General features: G+C 43.0%; 2 protein-coding genes across 2 annotated transcripts in view; one reads left to right on the plus strand and one right to left on the minus strand.

The window, feature by feature from the left end:
- The window catches only part of LOC123723758 (C-Jun-amino-terminal kinase-interacting protein 2), a 154,278-nt gene that overhangs the window by 109,310 nt on the left and 24,057 nt on the right, over positions 1–20,911 (minus strand). The gene's annotated exons all lie outside the window — the stretch shown is intronic.
- Positions 9,481–15,185, plus strand: LOC123728131 (gastricsin-like). Its single transcript, XM_045698716.1, is given in 10 exon segments — positions 9,481–9,588; positions 9,780–9,921; positions 10,220–10,337; positions 10,604–10,722; positions 10,895–10,999; positions 11,001–11,095; positions 13,520–13,636; positions 13,820–13,967; positions 14,129–14,227; positions 14,424–15,185. Coding segments are annotated over 10 exon segments (1,152 nt in total). The 5' UTR covers positions 9,481–9,532; the 3' UTR covers positions 14,577–15,185.

A 20,911-nucleotide genomic window follows, 5' to 3' on the forward strand; every position in this document is an offset into this window, starting at 1 on the left:
TTAAAACATACAGTATGTATACAGTATTTCACCCATGTTGACTAAACTTCAGCTCACATCGTATTTCTACATACCATTAGTAATAACACTGTGGACTCTATTTTCGGCTGGTATTAAAGTGGCTCTTGTGTCAAACACACGCTCTTAGGCAATTTCGACTTGTAAAAGCCAGCGCTCTGCTATTTTGTAACACTGGCGCCAGTAATTTACCTGTCTTATGTTAACTCGCTTGTGCTGAGGTGGGAGGGGTGGAAATATTGTAGGTGTGTCTTTAAAAACGTGTGCCAAAGTGCCAATTTCCAGCAGCGATACTGGTGATATTTAATACTCACTGGTCGCTGGTCTTGGCAATACCGCAGTTGGTTATGGCATCGATTATGCTAGAGGAGGCGCACAGTAGCCTAATCAGTAGCCTATAACCAATGTCTTATTCAAATATAATGAGCAACATGTTTTTCTTTATATTGGACATCATTTTTCTGATCGCTGTCCTTGGTAGCCTCGGCTATTGACCGGTTTGTTTACCTTTCAAATGGCAAGGTCACTAACAGGCCATATACATGGTGATAGTAGGCTAATATTACTATAATAGAGTTTAACGTTTGGGCATTGTCCAATTGTTCTTGCCTCGAATATGCAGTGCATTTAAAAATGTGAATGCAATATGTGTAGACAAATATTTCCATGTTAAAGTCAATAACAAAAACTAGATTGGCTACATGTTTGTTATAACTAGGCCTATTGTAGGGTTACTGTATACTATATAATAAACTGTGTTCAATGGATAGGAAAAACATCCATGCCTCAGGTCGAAGGGCCCTTAGTCCTACTTTATTTTAAGATTCTGAAATGTCAGAATAATAGTAGAGAGAATGATTTATTTCAGCTTTTATTTCTTTCATCACATTCCCATTGGGTCAGAAGTTTACATACACTCAATTAGTCTTTGATTGGCATTGCCTTTAAAATGTTTACCTTGGGTCAAACGTTTCAGGTAGCCTTCCACAAGCTTCCCACAATAAGTTGGGTGGATTTTGGCCCAAGACAATAGCTATTTGGCGAGTAGGTCAGTGGACAATGACTCCACCTTAGCCAGCACAGTCTGTTCAGATTTAATGATAGCCGCCATTACCATGGCTAGGTCGGGGGATCAGAGTCCGTGTCAGGTGAGCCCGAGGCTTCAGCAGAGGCCTGCTCTTTTGTGGCCAGCGGCCGTTGTTGTCTCAACATTTTATGATTAACAGGCCAACATTTTCTGGAAAAAAAGCCAGGTTATTAAATTGGGTTCGATTCCAAATGAAATGTTACAAAATCAACACGGTGGGGAGGTGTTGGTCAAGTATTAATAGTAAATTGTTCACCCTGGATAATAGGAGCACCGAGAAAAGGCGTCTTCACATGTTGCTGCGCACCAGCGCCCTCCATATGCACATATTCTTATTCCATCCCTTTAGATTTGTGTGTATTAGGTAGCTGTTGTGGAATTGTTAGATTACTTGTTAGATATTACTGCACTGTCGGAACAAGAATCACAAGCATTTCGCTACACTCAAATTAACATCTGCTAACCATGTCTATGTGACCAATAGAATTTGATTTGATGAAACTGGTTCTCATGAGGACCGCCACAGGAAAGGAAGACCCAGAGTTACCTCTGCTGCAGAGGATAAGTTCATTAGAGTTAACTGCACCTCAGATTTCAGCCCAAATACTGTTGAAGTCGGAAGTTTACATACACTTAGGTTGAAGTCATTAAAACTCCTTTTTCAACCACTCCACAAATTTGTTGTTAACAAACTATTGTTTTGGCAAGTCGGTCAGGACATCTACTTTGTGCATGACACAAGTAATTTTTTCCAACAATTGCTTACAGACAGATTATTTCACTTATAATTCACTGTATCACAATTCCAGTGGGTCAGACGTTTACATACACTAAGTTGAATGTGACTTTAAACAGCTTGGAAAATTCCAGAAAATGATGTCATGGCTTTAGAAGCTTCTGATGGGCTAATTGACATCATTTGAGTCAATTGGATGTGTACCTGTGGATGTATTTCAAGGCCTACCTTCAAACTCAGTGCTTCTTTGCTTGACATCATGGGAAAATCAAAAGAAATCAGCCAAGACCTCAGAAAAATTATTGTAGACCTCCACAAGCCTGGTTCGTCCTTGGGAGCAATTTCCAAATGCCTAAAGGTACAACGTTCATCTGTACAAACAATAGTATGCAAGTATAAACAACATGGGACCACGCAGCCGTCATACCACTCAGGAAGGAGACACGTTCTGTCTCCTAGAGATGAACGTACTTTGGTGCGAAAAGTGCAAATCAATCCCAGAACAACAGCAAAGGACCCTGTGAAGATGCTGGAGGAAACAGGTACAAAAGTATCTATATCCACAGTAAGCCACTGCTCCAAAACCGCCATAAAAAAGCCAGACTACGGTTTGCAACTGCACATGGGGACAAAGATCGTACTTTTTGGAGAAATGTCCTCTGGTCTGATAAAACAAAAATAGAAATGTTTGGCCATAATGACCATCGTTATATTTGGTGGAAAAAGGGGGAGGCTTGCAAGCCGAAGAACACCATCCCAACCGTGAAGCACGGGGGTGGCAGCATCATGTTGTGGGGGGTGCTTTGCTGCCGGAGCGACTGGTGCACTTCACAAAATAGATGGCATCAGGAGGCAGGAAAATTATGTGGATATTTTGAAGCAACATCTCAAGACATCAGTCAGGAAGTTAAAGCTTGGTCGCAAATGGGTCTTCCAAATGGACAATGACCCCAAGCATACTTCCAAAGTTGTGGCAAAATGACTTAAGGACAACAAAGTCAACGTATTGGAGTGGCCATCACAAAGCCCTGACCTCAATCCTATGGAAAGTTTGTGGACAGAACTGAAAAATCCTGTGCAAACAAGGAGGCCTACAAACCTGACTCAGTTACACCAGCTCTGTCAGGAGGAATGGGCCAAAATTCACCCAACTTATTGTGGGAAGCTTGTGGAAGGCTACCTGACCCAAGTTAAACAATTTAAAGGCAATGCTACCAAATACTAATTGAGTGTATATAAACTTCTGACCCAATGGGAATGTGATGAAAGAAATAAAAGCTGAAATAAATCATTCTCTCTACTATTATTCTGACATTTCACAATCTTAAAATAAAGTGGTGATCCTAACTGACCTAGGACAGGGAATTTTTACTAGGATTAAATGTCAGGAATGGTGAAACACTGAGTTTAAATGTATTTGGCTAAGGTGTATGTAAACTTCCGACTTCAACTGTACTTCCCTCTCCACACTAGGGCCAGGCAGGGTTTCTGTTTATCCCCTTTCCTATTTGATATGGCTATTGAGCCTCTTGCTATCGCCCTGCGCATGGAGGAGAGGATTAAGAGAATATTAACTCACAAGGTGTCCTTATATGCAGACAATCTTCTTTTATACATCTCTAACCCTGTCGAGTCCATACCCTATCTCTTTGACATGCTACAAGATTTTGGGACATTCTCTTGTTATAAGTTAAACCTAACAAAAAGCGTGTTCCTCCCCATTAATCAGTTAGCAGAAGGAATTGGGTATGCCAATTTCCCATTTAAGGTAGAGCATCAGGTCTTTACTTATTTGGGATTAAAGGTCACACGCTCATTTAAGGCTCTGTTTAAACATAACTTCAAAACACTCCTGGAGCGCACTAAGCAGGATTTCATAAGGTGGCCGTCTCTTCCCATTTCACTAACAGGTCGCAATAATTCTGTTAAGACTATACTACCTAGGTTTTTCTACTTTTCCAAATGATTCCCATTTTTCTGCCAAAGTCAATGTTCAAACAACTGGACAGCTACATTTCCAACTTCATTTGTAATAAGTCAAATACACGAATGAGAAAGGTATATCTAGATAGACCTAAACCCACAGGCCTTCCTAATTTTTTACACTGCTACCGGTCAGCAAATATATCTAAATGTGTTGGGTTATTGGGTTTCTACATTTGAAAACCAGGATGGACCAACTTGGGCCATCATGGAGTTACGGTCAAGCCTTCCAACTTCTCCTGTCTCGCTCCTGTGCTCCCCACTGCCCATGAACCTTGGCACCCATGTTCTGAAACCCATTGTTAAGAACTCCTTTCAAATCTGGTCCCAATTCCGAAGTCACTTTAGCCTTAAACAAGCAAGCGGCTTCTCTCCATTAACATCTAATCATCTCTTCCCAGCGTCACAGATTGACACGGCATTCCAGTTCTGGCCTAGGAACGGTCTGGTGTTTTTGTGACCTATTTATTGATAACACATTCGTCTCATTTGATACTCTGAGGGTTGACAATAATATTCCCAATACCCACTTTTTAGATACCTGCAAACTCGCAGCTTAGCCAAAAAACATTTCACTTCATTTCCACTCGAGCCCGCTAAGTGTCCAGTCGAGAGGTGCTTAGATCTTAACCCTTATCTGAAGGGCACAATCTCCAGATTATACAGTATAATACAGGACATTAATCCGCCTTCCTTTGCAAATACAAAATCTGCATAGGAGCAAGACATAGGTGGCGAGCTACCCGATGATATATGGCAACATTGAGCGTATCCACACAAGTATTGAGCGTATAAACACATCATCATTTTGCATAAGGCATGGGTTCATTCAGTTTAAGGTTTTGCACCGTCTCCATTACTCAAATGACAGATTGGCGAAAATATACCCAAATGTTGACCACAAGTGTTTGAGATGTCCAGCGACTGTGGGACAGATGTTTTGGTCATGCCAATTTTTGAGTGGCCCCTGGGACCCCATTTTTTAGGTATTCTCAAAATATGTGTAATACAACTGTTAGCCCCAACCCGGTCACTGACATTTTTGGGGTACTTCCCTTTGACCAGAATGCATCAGGCGTGGTAGACTGGAAGTCTGCAAAGCCGCCCTCCTTTATGCAGTGGGCAAAGGAGGTGATGTCATCTCTGCCTGTGGAGAAGGTTAGGTACACTGTGCATGGGTCCCGACAAAAGTTTGATTTAACCTGGTCCCCATTAATACAATATGTGGAGAGCCTGTCTTTTACTTAGTGGAACTTGTATAGTTTGGTAAGCAGTAATGTCTGTTCTAGTGGCCATTTGTGCTGATAAGAATTTTTGTTGAACTTTTTTATCCATTGTTTTTTTCTATTACTGTTTGTTTCTGTTTTTCTTTCTTATTTAACTTACTTTTATAGATGCATCGGTGGGTGGGTGGTTTAGAGGGAGGGAGTGGAGGGTGGGAGAAAGTGAGGAGTGGAAGATAGGAGGGAGGGAGTGTAGGGGATGGATGGATGAGAGAATGAGGGGTTGGGTTTGCACTGTGTTAGTTGTTATATCTGAAAATCTATAAATGAAGTAAAAAAAATATATATATATATATAAATAAATAATATGTACATATAAATATATGGATGAGCGATGACAGAGCGGCATAGGCAAGATGCAGTAGATGGTATAGAGTACAGTATATACATATGAAATGAGAAATGTAAGCTATGTAAACATTACAACTACCTTATACACCCAAGTGTAAAGGAATGAATAAGAATATGTACATAAAAATATATGAATGAGCGATGGCGAACGGCATAGGCAAGATGCAGTAGATGGTATTGAGTACAGTATATACATATGAAATGAGAAATGTAAGATATGTAAACATCACTAAAGTGGCATTATTTAAAGTGACCAGTGATCCATTTATTAAAGTAGCCAATGATTCGAGTCTGTATGTAGGTAGCAGCATCTCTGTGTTATTGATGGCTGTTTAACAGCGCTAGGCGCTTGATGGTTTTTACAACTACACTTGAAGAAACTTGAAATGTTGAAATGTTTTGGATTGACTGACGATCTTGTCCTAAAGTATTGATGGACTGTCGTTTCTTTTTGCTTATTTGAGCTGTTTGAGGCTGCTCCAACACACCACCGGCGGAGAAGAGGTATTCGGAGCGGACTTCAAGATCTGACTCAGGAGGCGTGCACAACCATCCACCGCTTCCGAGTTTATTACTTGCTAATATTCAGTCTCTGGATAATGAAGTAGATGAGCTCATGGCAAGGATCTCCTTACAGAGAGACATCAGGGATTGTAACATACTCTGTTTCACGGAAACATGGCTCTCTCGGGATATACTCCCCATCCATACAGCCAGCTGGCTTCTCAGTACATTGCGCAGACAGGAATAAAGAACTCTCCGGGAAGAAGAAAGGCGGGGGTGTATGTTTCATGATTAACGATTCATGGTGTGATTGTGATAACATACATATACTGAAGTCCTTTTGTTCACCCGACCTAAAATACCTCACAATCAAACGCCGACCATATTACCTCCCAAGAGAATTCTCTTCGGTTATAGTCACAGCCATGTATATTCCCCCTCAAGCCGATACCACGACGGCCCGCCAAGAACTACACTGGACTTTATGCAAACTGGAAACCACATATCCTGAGACCGCATTTATTGTAGCTGGGGATTTTAACAAAGCAAATCAACGGCAATTCAACGGCTCAGACACGAGACGTATGTGGCAGGGTCTACAGACAATCACAGATTACAAAGGGAAAACCAGCCATATTGCGGACACCGACGTCTTTCCTCCGGAAAAGCTAAACACCTTCTTCGCCCGCTTTGAGGATAACACTGTGCCACCGACGCGGCCCACTACCGAGGACTGTGGGCTCTGCTTCCCCGTGGCTGACGTGAGTAAGACATTTAAGCGTTTTAACTCTCGCAAGGCTGCCGGCCCAGAAAGGAATCCCTAGCCATGTCCTCAGAGCATACATAGATCAGCTGGCTGGAGTGTTTACGGATATATTCAATCTCTCCCTATCCCAGTCTGATGTCCCCACTTGCTTCAAGATGTCCACCACTGTTCCTGTACCCAAGAAAGCAAAGGCAACTGAATTAAATGACTATCGCCTTTTAGCACTCACTTCTGTCATCATGAAGTGCTTTGAGAGACTAGTTAAGGATCATATCACCTCTACCTTACCTGACACCATTGACCCATGTCAAATTGCTTACCACCCCAATAGATCCACAGATGATGCAATCACCATCACAATGCACACTGCCCTATCCCATCTGGACAAGAGGAATATCTATGTAAGAATGCTGTTCATTGACTATAGTTCTGCCTTCAACACCATAGTACGATCCAAGCTTATCATTAAGCTCGGGGCCCTGGGTCTGAACCCCGCACTGTGCAACTAGGTCCTGGACTTCAGGATGGGCCGGCCCCAGGTGGTGAAGGTAGGAAACAACACCTCCACTTCGCTGATCCTCAACACAGGGACCCAACACGGGTGCATGCTCAGCCCCCTCCTGTACTCCCTGTTTACCAATGACTGTGTGGCCACGCTCGCCTCCAACTCAATCATCAAGTTTGCAGACGACACAAAAGTAGTAGGCCTGATTATCAACAATGACGAGACAGCCTACAGGGGAGGAGGTGAGGGCCCTGGCAGAGTGGTGCCAGGAAAATAACCTCATACTCAACGTCAACAATACAAAGGAGCTGATCGTGGACTTCAGGAAACAGCAGAGGGAGCACGCCCCTATCCACATCGATGGGACAGCAGTGGAGAAGGAGGAAAGCTTCATGTTCCTCGGCGTACACATCAATGACGTTCTGAAATGGTCCACCCACAGAGACAGTGTGGTGAAGAAGGCTCAGCAGCGCCTCTTCAACCTCTGGAGGCTGAATAAATATGGCTTGACCCCTAAAACCCTCACAAACCTTTACAGATGCACATTGAGAGCATCCTGTTAGGCTGTATCACAGCCTGCTATTGCAACTGCACCGCCCGGAACCGCAGGGCTCTCCAGAGGGTAGTAAGGTCTGCGCAACACATCACCGGGGGCAAACTACCTGCCCTCCAGGACACCTACAGCAGGAGATGTTACGGGAAGGCCAAAAGATCTGTCACAGGCGTCGTAGTGAATAGACCAAGGCACAGCGTGTTGAGTGCTCATCTTTATTTTGAATGAAAGCACTTCACAAAGAAAAACAAACGACAGCCAAACAGTTCTGTCAGGTATCCTAACATACTAAACAGAAAACAACCACCCACAAAACCCAAAGGAAAACAGGCTGCCTAAGTATGGCTTCCAATCAGAGACAACGAAAGACACCTGCCTCTGATTGGAAACCATACTCGGCCGAACATGGAAAACGAAACATAGAAATAGAAAACTAGAACAAATTCCCCTAGAAACACAAAACCCCAAAACACACAAAACAACTCCCCTGCCACACCCTTACCATTCTACTATGGCAAATGACCCTTTTCACTGGTCAGGACGTGACAAGATCATCAAGGACAACAACCACCGGAGCCATGGCCTGTTCACCCTGCTATCATCCAGAAGGTGTGGTCAGTACAGGTGAATCAAATCTGGGACCGAGAGACTGAAAAACAGCTACTATCTCAAGGCCATCAGACTGTTAAACAGCCATCACTAACATTGAGCGGCTGCTGCCAACATACTGACTCAAATCTCTAGCCACTTTAATAATTAAAATTAAACAATGCCATTATATATAATGTTTACATACCCTACATTACTCATCTCATATGTATATACTGTACTCTATACCATCAACTGCATCTTGCCAATGCCGTTCGGCCATCGCTCATCCATATATTATTATGTACATATTCTTATTTATTCCTTTGTTGTTGTGAAATTGTTAGATTACTTGTTAGATATTACTGCATGGTCAGAACTAGAAGCACAGGCATTTCGCTACACTCGCATTAACATCTGCTAACCATGTGTATGTGACCAATTGTTTTTGATTTGTTTTGATTTACTCATCTCATATGTATATACTGTATTCAATTCTATTGTATTTTAGTCAATGCCACTCCGACATTGATCAATCTAATATTTATATATTTCTTAATTCCATTTTCTTATACTTTTAGATTAGTTTGTAATGTTGTGATCTGTTAGATACTTCTGCACTGTTGGAGCTAGGAACACAAGCATTTCGCTACACCCACAAAAACATTTTCATGTCAAGTCACTGAGCTCTTCAGTAAAGGCCATTCTACTGCCAATGTTTGTGTCTGGAGATTTCTCATAACTGTGGTTTTGAAAATAGCAAAAACACTTCTGACAGTGCTGAACCTATAGCGCTACCGTAAGCGAAAAGATTTACCATTGCCTTCGGTTTGTTAAAATAGAGCCCTGGATCTTATCTAATCTGGTCATCTCCCTTATAAAGGTTCAGTAAACTAATAGTAGTGTTTTGGTTAGCGCTGCTATCGGTACAGGGGAGTAGGGGCTTGCCTGCACACTGAATAGAGAATGTGGAGTCAGGGGAAAAAGGAGCTGATAGTCACCTACTTAAGTCTGATAAGGGATGTGTACACACACACTCACGCGTACCCATATCACACCCGCTTGCATTCATGTGTGCACATATGTATGTTTGGTACAGTATATAAGATCAGTCCTGACCCAAGCTAAGGTGTATTGGTTGTGATTTCAGGAGTGACCATGAAGTGTCTCGTTATTGTGCTGGTATGTGCTGTGCTCGCTGAGGGAATCCACAGGTTAGTACTCACTTTATTTCTTTTTCACATTTTCACTCCAGCTGCTCTTTTCTTTAAATTCTCCCTAAAACACAATTTTCTTTTCTCATCTCTCATAGTCAATGATAACTCCTTATCGCTCTCTCTACCCCTATTTGCATTTGCAAAGTTCGACTTCATATCTGAGTGCATCTGTGTTCTTGTTACCCTAGGATCCCTCTGGTGAAGCATAAGTCAATCCGTGAGAGAATGATGGAGAAGGGAGAACGCCTGCCCTACCAAGACCCCGCTCTCAAATACTTTCCTGACGAGTTCGCTGGCTCCACCACCATGTACATCAACAACTACGCTGACGTACGTACATGCTCTAAAACCCAAGCTTATGGTCTATCTAGAATGTTACTCAATGTCCTGTCTATATCTGTCCACAGTAATCTATTTTCATATTCCAGAATGAAATTCTGATGTAGGCTAATGTATAAAATGTGAATTCTAGGTCTAACTAGATAACAACAATGTCACGATAACGTCTAACTCCATGAAGTAGAGTCTAAACCAAGCCAACCACTCTAGATCTGATGCGTTGTTGTCTGAATGTATTAGCAGCACCTCTATCTTTTGTCAACTGTATTATCCCTGTTGTGTTTTCCAGACCACTTACTATGGAGCCATCACCATCGGTACTCCCCCCCAGTCCTTCCAGGTGTTGTTTGACACTGGCTCTGCCAACCTGTGGGTTGACTCTGTACTCTGCAACACTCAGGCCTGCAGTGAGTACAGCTGGATAGCTTCATGACAATATTACAACTACCTACTATGTGTATCAATTAACTGCTACTTCCTCAACAATAAATGTTACTAACTGTACTACTACCACTACTACTACCTTTACTACTACTACTACTACAGTACTTCTACTAGTACTACTACTATTAGAGATATTTAGGTCCATTATCACTTCTACACACTTCCCAGATAAATAAATTGTAGACAGTATATTTCCTCTTTAAGTTGTTTGTGTCCCTTCCTCCTGCAGACACCCACACAAAGTTCAACCCCCAGCAGTCGTCCACCTACTCAGCGAATGGGCAAACTTTCTACCTGCCCTACGGAGCTGGCAGTCTCAGTGGAGTCTTCGGATACGACACCGTCAACGTGAGTTCCACCATAACAGCCTTACAAATACTACTTCTACCACAGTTATTCTTCACTACATGCAATAAAAAGCCACAACAGATACAGCCACAACAGTACATGTACTTCCATTCTAATAAAACCAACGTGTTTCCATGATGCTGAGTGTGTGTGTTGTTTGACACCTCTTTAGGTCGGTGGTATTGTCATCAACAACCAGGAGATTGGTCTGAGCACTGACGAGCCAGGTCAGAATTTTGTTGTGGCCCAGTTTGATGGTATCCTTGGCCTGTCCTACCCCTTCCATCTCAGCTGGACAAGAAACTCCCGTCATGGACAACATGATGTCTCAGAACCTTCTGCAGGCTAACATATTTGCATTCTACATGACCAGGTCAGTACTCCTGCCATCACTTATACCACAAATATACCACTACTTATCACAAATATACCACTACCACTACTTACCACATATATATCACTACTTATCACAAATATACCACTACCAATACTTACCACAAATATACCACTACTTACCACAAATATACCACTACCAATACATATACCACACACACACTACTTACCACACATATACCACTACAGATGTCGGCTCTTAATTGGACTGCTTTCATCACAGGAGGAAAATAATATTGCGGCAGGAGGATTTGAATATCTGAATAATTATTTAGAATTGTACCAGTGGGCAGCTGGAAGCGTGTTTGTATACAAAGCAGTACTATACCTACATTCTACCTTATGTAGGCTACGTGAAGGCTACGGCGTGTCTCGTGTGAATCCTTATGTGGATTATAATAAACGGGCATATTCGTAGGGGTAGATGTATTTTCGTTAGGGATAATCAGTTTTACATTAACTGTTTTATTATATGTTGAAGGAAAGCAATAGGCATAATTAATCATTGTTTTCCTCAATTCCTGTGTGGTCCAGCGGTTACAGCCACTGACCCCGGCACATATATGTCAGAGTCGGCATGGGTTCAAATTCGGCCCACTGCCCTTTGACTCATGGGTCAATGTCTATTTTTGACGCATTCATTTTGTGTGGTTACATGATTAAACCAGAAACAACTCAAAGGTTAACAGTTTAGGAATTCATTCTGAGTGGTTAAGTTTAGGGCTATGGTTTGGGGAAGGCTTAAAACAAAATAATACAAAATGACACGCCTATGTATCATCAGTATTCATAATATTCTTAATGCTCGCTAGAGCATTGTGATCTGCCATAGTGCAGTGGTCTAAGCAGCTCATACCGAACCTCATGAGTTTGCGCCCTGTGCTGAGCAATCTAGTGACCAGCCTGAGACTACATTAGACCCTCAAGTTAATTGCATTTATTTAAATGTTTTCAAGAAGTAAAATTAATCAACTAAATAGTCTTTGGATAGGCTCAAATGCATAAACATATTGACAGCTTTAAGAAACGAAATATTAAAGGCACACAATACAAGCTTCCAATTCACACCAAAGACCAGAACTATATTCACAAATTATACATAGCCTAACTATAAAACTCGGACAAGCATCCACACGGAGGAAGGTTTATTGTTCCACAGCAGGCCTACATCTGTCAATCAGATGATGGCTCAAATCAGCTCATAAACTCAGCCAGGGAAACAAACAGTAGCGGTTTTCACACCTTTTCACACTTACTTCATTACCGCTCCCTAAAAGGCGATGTCGGCGTTACCTTAGTCCTGCTTGCAACCAAAGTGTTTCAAGATATGTTCACCCTCTGGTTGGTATTGTAATAAGAACAACAGAGTACTTTTTGAGCAGACTAAGGGTGATGTATCTATTTGACAAGCATTCCATACAATAGAAATAAAGTATCCACTGTGGGAATTGACATGACACTAATGTTGGTGTAGCCTATAGTTACAATTTTATTGGTTTCCTATTTATGTTATCCAAAAGGGTCTGATATGGTCATTTCTTATCAAGATCGGGGGTAAAATATCCCTGGACTGTCCATATTTAAAATGTGTAAATAAATCTAGTATATCGGGGGATTGACTTATTAGTGCCAGAAAGTTGTGGGCCGGAATTAAACCAAAGCCAACATGGTAGGCTTATATGTGCGAGCTGGCGGCAGCAACCCTAAACCACCCCACGCTACCACAACCCACGATTGAACTACATTTTGAACTTAAGATACACTTGAAGCTTGTATGTCATAGCCTAGATGAGACCAATATCTATCTTGGGTTGTTATGCTATATAAAAGGACAGTTGTTGATGTGTATGACTGCATTTCAGATACATGTTTGTACATTTGAATGTTGCAGTAATTTGACCCAGACCTAATGTTTCAGCGAGAGGATTTTGATATTTAAATAGCAAGCCCTGATCGACTGCCCCAGCATGGACAGAAAGACAACTGCTCTTTTTTCAGGGACCCACAAGGCTCATTTGTATTTCCTGATACAGCAGGAAAATGATCAGTGACAAAAAAGTGATCAAGTTAAGATCTGACATCTGTACCCCTACCACTACTTACTTACCACACATATAATGTACTACTACCGGACCTCAATATAAAATACACACAGATATCACAGAACCTTCTGCAGGCCAATGAGTTTGTTTTGTAGATGACCGTGTAATATACTTTAATTATGTACTTACTTAATTATGTACATAATCAATGTTATATTCATTACTCCTGCTCCAGAAACTATATCACTGATATAAGGAACAATATTTTTGAGGAGAAAAGTGTCTTCTGTGAGTGAACCATCTTCTTGCCAACCTCCTATCTATGTAAAACTGTTTGATGGCTTAAAACTTTTTCTGTGCAGCGGCGGTCAGCAGGGCAGTGAGCTGTCGTTTGGAGAAGTGGACACCACCAAGTACCAGGGTCAGATCTACTGGACCCCCGTCACCTCCCAGACATACTGGCAGATCGGCATCCAAGGGTCAGGATCAACCACACCAACCAAACATACCTAACCATACACTGACATCAGAACCACCAGGAGCCTTCAAAAGCTGGGATGAAAAATGTCTAAGGCCGCTGTCAATGCTAGTCTGTCTGTCTGTCTGTCTGTCTGTCTGACTGACTGACTGACTGACTGACACTAACCCTTGTAAATCTCCAGGTTCCAGATCAACGGTCAGGAGACAGGGTGGTGTGGGCAAGGCTGCCAGGCCATCGTGGATACAGGCACCTCCATGCTGACTGCACCCGGACAGATCATGGGAACCCTGATGCAGTCCATTGGAGCCCAGCAGGACCAGTATGGACAGGTAGCAGGAAGCCATTATAAACCATTACAGACCAGTACTAACTGACACCATAAACCAGTGTAATCCAGAAAGTAGAGGATGGGGAAACCAGTGCAGACTAGAGTTAACCAGTTATGGGATGTTTTGTGTCACTCATGTCTGTGAATTGTTTGTTGATGTAGTACACAGTGAACTGTAACCAGATCAACAGCCTGCCTACTCTCACCTTCACCATCAATGGAGTCAACTTCCCCCTGCCGCCATCTGCATACATCCAGCAGGTGAGTTAGTGTGTGTCTGTCCGTGTGTTACCCTCTATGACTGATGTTAGGATAATGAAGGCCATTTTAGATGGCTCAAGCTGGTCCATAAGCCATGTGCATGCCTAAGCCATGTGGCAGTAGTGCATGTGTGTTTATCTGCCTGTGTGTGTGTGTGTGTATTGCACTCAACATGCGTGTTCTCCTCTCTATCCAGAACAACCAGGTCTGCTCTGTGGGGATCACCCCCACCTACCTGCCGTCCCAGAACGGACAGCCCCTGTGGATTTTGGGAGATGTATTCCTCATGCAGTACTACTCCGTCTACGACCGCACAGGCAACCAAGTGGGCTTTGCCACCGCAGCCTAAACCTGACCAACATGACCATGACCGCAAGCCAACACAGACACCGACAGTTCTTAGAAGTCTACCACCCCAAACCTCACACAGAATCTATTCCACCTCTGGCCATTCTAGAACAACAATCACCAAAGGCATCAATTCTGAATCACCCATAGCAACCTCTCTTATTTTAGAACACATATTACCCATAACAACCACTCTGGTCATTATAATACGCATATTACCCCTGGCAACCACTGTGGGTCAGTTTGGCTTTGGTCCAGTGGGGTTAAAGCAAGCATCGACGTCATTGGGTTAAAGCTGTGGTCTTTGTTAGATGCTAATATATTCAGTTCAGCTGTAAGGTTGTTTCCTTTCTACTCTGGCATTGCAATGACAACCTCCTAATTCCCAGACAACATCGGATATGAACACAGGTTCAGCCATGTTGCTGATTGCATCATGATGCTGAGTTGCAATTCTGAGTTGAGTGAAAAAGAAAATGACATACAGAAACACAGTGAAATATGAAAATATGATTTTTGACACTTAAATGCATTTCATCTCAAGACTGGATGTATTTGGTGTTTCTTTAGCTTCCATTTAGACTCAATAAACTGTTGAAGTGCACAATAATCCCTATTTGTTTTGAATCCCTGTATCTGACACATCAAGCTCATGATGCCTGTAAGACTGAAATCTCACCTCACATTCACCACTGACTGTTGCCAGAAACTGCAACAAAAAACAACAAGAGCATCTTACCCAATTGGAGCCTGTAAATATATCCAACCATCTACACATCATACATATAGAAATAACTAAATATCACAGAGTCAAATATGCCATCTGTTAAATGGCATTGTCCTTAGTATCCTCAGGAGAGCAGCAGCAGTGTATACTGTCAAATGGACAGTAAAAGCTTCAACATTTCACTTCTCCTAACAAGCTCTCATTATCTCTGTAACATGGTCAGGGGCTGGGCTGTGTGTGTGTGTGTGTGTGTGTGTGTGTGTGTGTGTGTGTGTGTGTGTGTGTGTGTGTGTGTGTGTGTGTGTGTGTGTGTGTGTGTGTGTGTGTGTGTGTGTGTGTGCGTACATGTGTGTATTTTTGTTTGTTTCTAATTTTGACTGACATTAGGATAACGGAGGCCATTTTCGATGGCTCAATCTGGTCTATAAGCCTTGTGTGTGAGCCTAAGGCAAGCCACATGTCAGTAGTGAATGTGAATGCATATGTGTGTGTATGTGTAGTGTGTGTGTGTGTGTGTGTGTGTGTGTGTGTGTGTGTGTGTGTGTGTGTGTGTGTGTGTGTGTGTGTGTGTGTGTGTGTGTGTGTGTGTGTGTTAGTGTGTGTGTTAGTGTGTGTGTGTGTGTGTGTGCCCGCGTGTATGTGTGTCTGATTAGGATGAAAGCTCATTAGTGTAATATTCAGGACTCTACAGTGACACATTTTCACCAAAACATGAAACACACACACAGGCATGCATGCACTCACACATGTACGCACACACGTGTGCACACACACTCAACAGCATGAACAGGAAGGCCAAAAAGATCGTCGAGGACATCAACCACCCGAGCCACTGCCTGTTCACACCGCTACCTTCCAGAAGGCGAGGTCAGTACAGGTGCATCAAAGCTGGGACCGAGAGACTGAAAAAAAGCTTCTATCTCAAGGCCATCAGACTACTAAACAAATCAAATCAAATCTTATTTGTCACATACACATGCTTAGCAGATGTTAATGCGAGTGTAGCGAAATGCTTGTGCTTCTAGTTCCAACCATGCAGTAATATCTAACAAGTAATCTAACCTAACAATTTCACAACAACTACCTTATACACACAAGTGTAAAGGAATGAATAAGAATATGTACATAAAAATATATGAATGAGCGATGGCCGAACGGCATAGGCAAGATGCAGTAGATGGTATAGAGTACAGTATATACATATGAGATGAGTAATGTAGGGTATGTAAACATTATATAAAGTGGCATTGTTTAAAGTGGCTAGTGATACATTTACGACATACATTTTTGGATTATTAAAGTGGCTAGAGATGAGTCAGTATGTTGGCAGCAGCCACTCAATGTTAGTGATGGCTGTTTAACAGTCTGATGGCCTTGAGATAGAAGCTGTTTTTCAGTCTCTCGGTCTCCGCTTTGATGCACCTGTACTGACCTCGCCTTCTGGATGATAGCGGGGTGAACAGGCAGTGGCTCTGGTGGTTGTTGTCCTTGATGATCTTTTTGGCCTTCCTGTGACATCGGGTGCTGTAGGTATCCTGGAGGGCAGGTAGTTTGCCCCGGTGATGCGTTGTGCAGACCTCACTACCCTCTGGAGAGCCTTACGGTTGTGGGCGGAGCAGTTGCCGTACCAGGCTGTGATACAGCCCAACAGGATGCTCTCGATTGTACATCTGTAAAAGTTTGTGAGTGTTTTTGGTGACAAGCCGAATTTCTTCAGCCTCCTGAGGTTGAAGAGGCACTGCTGAGCCTTCTTCACCACGCTGTCTGTGTGGGTGGACCATTTCAGTTTGTCCGTGATGTGTACACCAAGGAACTTAAAACTTTCCACCTTCTCCACTACTGTCCCATCGATGTGGATAGGGGACTGCTTCCTCTGCTGTTTCCTGACGTCCACAATCATCTCCTTTGTTTTGTTGACATTGAGTGTGAGGTTATTTTCCTGACACCACACTCCGAGGGGCCCTCACCTCCTCCCTGTAGGCCATCTCGTCGTTGTTGGTAATCAAGCCTACCACTGTAGTGTCGTCTGCAAACTTGATGATTGAGTTGGAGGCGTGCATGATCACGCAGTCATGGGTGAACAGGGACTACAGCAGAGGGCTGAGAACGCACCCTTGTGGGGCCCCAGTGTTGAGGATCACTCTTACATAGGTATTCCTCTTGTCCAGATGGGTTAGGGCAGTGTGCAGTATGATTGCGATTGCGTCGTCTGTGAACCTATTGGGGCGGTAAGAAAATTGGAGTGGGTCTAGGGTGTCAGGTAGGGTGGAGGTGATATGGTCCTTGACTAGTCTCTCAAAGCACTTCATGACAACGGAAGTGAGTGCTACGGGGCGATAGTCATTTAGCTCAGTTACCTTCGCTTTCTTGGGAACAGGAACAATGGTCGCCCTCTTGAAGCATGTGGGAACAGCAGACTGGGATAAGGGTGATTGAATATGTCTGTAAATACACGAGGCAGCTGGTCTGCGCATGCTCTGAGGACGCGGCTGGGGATGCCGTCTGGGCCGGCAGCTTTGCGAGGGTTAACACGTTTAAATGTTTTACTCACGTTGGCTGCAGTGAAGGACAGCCCGCAGGTTTTGGTAGCGGGCCATGTAGGTGGCAATGTATTGTCCCCAAAGCGGGCAAAAAGTTGTTTCATTTGTCTGGGAGCAAGACATCCTGGTCCGCGACGGGGCTGGTTTTCCTTTTGTAGTCCGGTGATTGACTGTAGACTCTGCCACATACCTCTCGTGTCTGAGCCATTGAATTGCGACTCTACTTTGTCTCTATACTGACGCTTAGCTTGTTTGATTGCCTTGCGGAGGGAGTAGCTACACTGTTTGTATTCGGTCATGTTTCCGGTCACCTTGCCCTGATTAAAAGCAGTGGTTCGTGCTTTCAGTTTTGCGCGAATTCTGCCATTAATCCGCGGTTTCTGGTTGGGGAATGTTTTACTAGACGCTGTGGGTACAACATCACCGACGCACTTGCTAATAAACTCGCTCACCGAATCAGCGTATTCATCAATGTTATTGTCCGACGCTATGCGGAACATATCCCAGTCCACGTGATCGAAGCAATCTTGAAGCGTGGAATCCGATTGGTCGGACCAGCGTTGAACAGACCTGAGCACGGGCGCTTCCTGTTTTAGTTTATGTCTATAGGCTGGGAGCAACAAAATGGAGTCGTGGTCAGATTTTCCAAAAGGAGTGCAGGGGAGGGCATTGTATGTTAGAATAACAATGATCCAGGGTTTTGCCAGCCCGGGTTGCGCATTCGATATGCTGATAAAACTTAGGGAGCCTTGATTTCAGATTAGCCTTGTTAAAACCTGTTGGTCGATAGGGGGCAGTATTTGCACGGCCGGATAAAAAACGTACCCGATTTAATCTGGTTACTACTCCTGCCCAGTAACTAGAATATGCATATAATTGTTTGATTTGGATAGAAAACACGCTAAAGTTTCTAAAACTGTTTGAATGGTGTCTGTGAGTATGACAGAACTCATTTGGCAGGCCAAAACCTGAGAAGATTCCAAACAGGAAGCGCTCTCTCTGACCATTTCATGGCCTTCTTGATCATCTCTAACCAAAACAGGGGATCTCTGGCATGACGTGACATTTTCTAACGCTCCCATAGGCTCTCAGAAGGCGCCAGAAAGATGAATGGTGGCTTAGCAGGCCCTGGCTGAAAAACATTAGCGCATTTTGTAAGTGGTCGATCTGAGGACAATGAGACTGGAGGCGTGTGCACGAGCCGACACCATGTTTACTTTCTCTCTCTTTGAACGAAAACAACGACTCCCGGTCGGAATATTATCGCTTTACGGAAAATAGCATAAAAATTTATTTTAAACAGCGGTTGACATGCTTCGAAGTACGGTAATGGAATATTTTGACATTTTTTGTCACGAAACGCGTCGGGCGCGTCACCCTTCTTTACCCATCGGATAGTGTCTTGAACGCACGAACAAAACGCCGCTATTTGGATATAACTATGGATTATTTTGAACCAAACCAACATTTGTTATTGAAGTAGAAGTCCTAGGAGTGCATTCTGATGAAGACAGCAAAGGTAATCAAACTTTTCTAATAGTAAATCGGAGTTTGGTGAGTACCACACTTGGTGGGTGTCAAAATAGCTAGCCTGTGATGGCTGGGCTATCTACCCAGAATATTGCAAAATGTGCTTTCACCAAAAGCTATTTTAAAATCGGACATAGCGAGTGCATAAAGGAGTTCTGTATCTATAATTCTTAAAATAATTGTTATTTTTTTGTGAATGTTTATCGTGAGTAATTTAGTAAATTCACCGGAAGTGTTCAGTGGGAATGCTAGTCACATGCTAGTCACATGCTAATGTAAAAAGCTGGTTTTTGATATAAATATGAACTTGATTGAACAAAACATGCATGTATTGTATAACATAATGTCCTAGGATTGTCATCTGATGAAGATCATCAAAGGTTAGTGCTGCATTTAGCTGTGGTTTGGGTTTATGTGACATTATATGCTAGCTTGAAAAATGGGTGTCTGATTATTTCTGGCTGGGTACTCTGCTGACATAATCTACTGTTTTGCTTTAGTTGTAAAGCCTTTTTGAAATCGGACAGTGTGGTTAGATTAACGAGAGTCTTGTCTTTAAAATGGTGTAAAATAGTCATATGTTTGAGAAATTGAAGTAATAGCATTTCTAAGGTATTTGAATATCGCGCCACGGGATTACACTGGCTGTTGAGTAAGTCCCACCTAGCACATAGAGGTTAAAATCCCCAGCTACAATAAATGCAGCCTCAGGATATGTGGTTTCCAGTTTACATAGAGTCAAATGAAGATCTTTCAGGGCTGTCGATGTGTCTGCTTGGGGGGGGACATACACGACTGTGATTATGATCGAAGAGAATTCTCTTGGTAGATTATGCGGTCGGCATTTGATTGTAAGGAATTCTAGGTCAGGTGAACAAAAGGACTCAAGTTCCTGTATGTTGTTGTGATCACACCACGTCTCGTTAATCATAAGGCATACACCCCCGCCCTTCTTCTTACCAGAGAGATGTTTGTTTCTGTCGGCGTGATGCGTGAAGAAGCCAGGTGGCTGTACCGACTCTGATGACGTATCCCGAGTGAGCCATGTTTCCGTGAAACAAAGAACGTTACAATCGCTGATGTCTCTCTGGAAGGCAACCCTTGCTCGGATTTCGTCTACCTTGTTGGCGAGTAGTAGGCTCGGGAGCGGTGCGCGATGTGCCCGTCTATGGAGCCTGACCAGAAGTCTACGGCCCCTCTGCGGCGCCGTAGTTTTGGGTAACAGAGGATCCGCCTCGGGAAAGTCGTATTCCGGGTTGTAATGTTGGTGAGTTGACGTTGCTCTTATATCCAATAGTTCCTCCTGACTGTATGTAATAAAACCTAAGATTTCCTGGGGTAACAATGTAAGAAATAACACATAAAAAAACGAAATACTGCATAGTTTCCAAGGAACGCGAAGCGAGGCGGCCATCTCTGTTGGCGCCGGAAGTAGATGCAATCACTAACTCAAAGAGGCTGCTGCCTACATTGAGACCCAATCACTGGACACTTTAATAAATTGATCACTAGTCACTTTATACAATGCACTCTAAATAA

This window comes from Salmo salar, chromosome ssa17 (assembly GCF_905237065.1).
Source record: "Salmo salar chromosome ssa17, Ssal_v3.1, whole genome shotgun sequence".
Classification (NCBI taxonomy): Eukaryota; Metazoa; Chordata; class Actinopteri; order Salmoniformes; family Salmonidae; genus Salmo; species Salmo salar.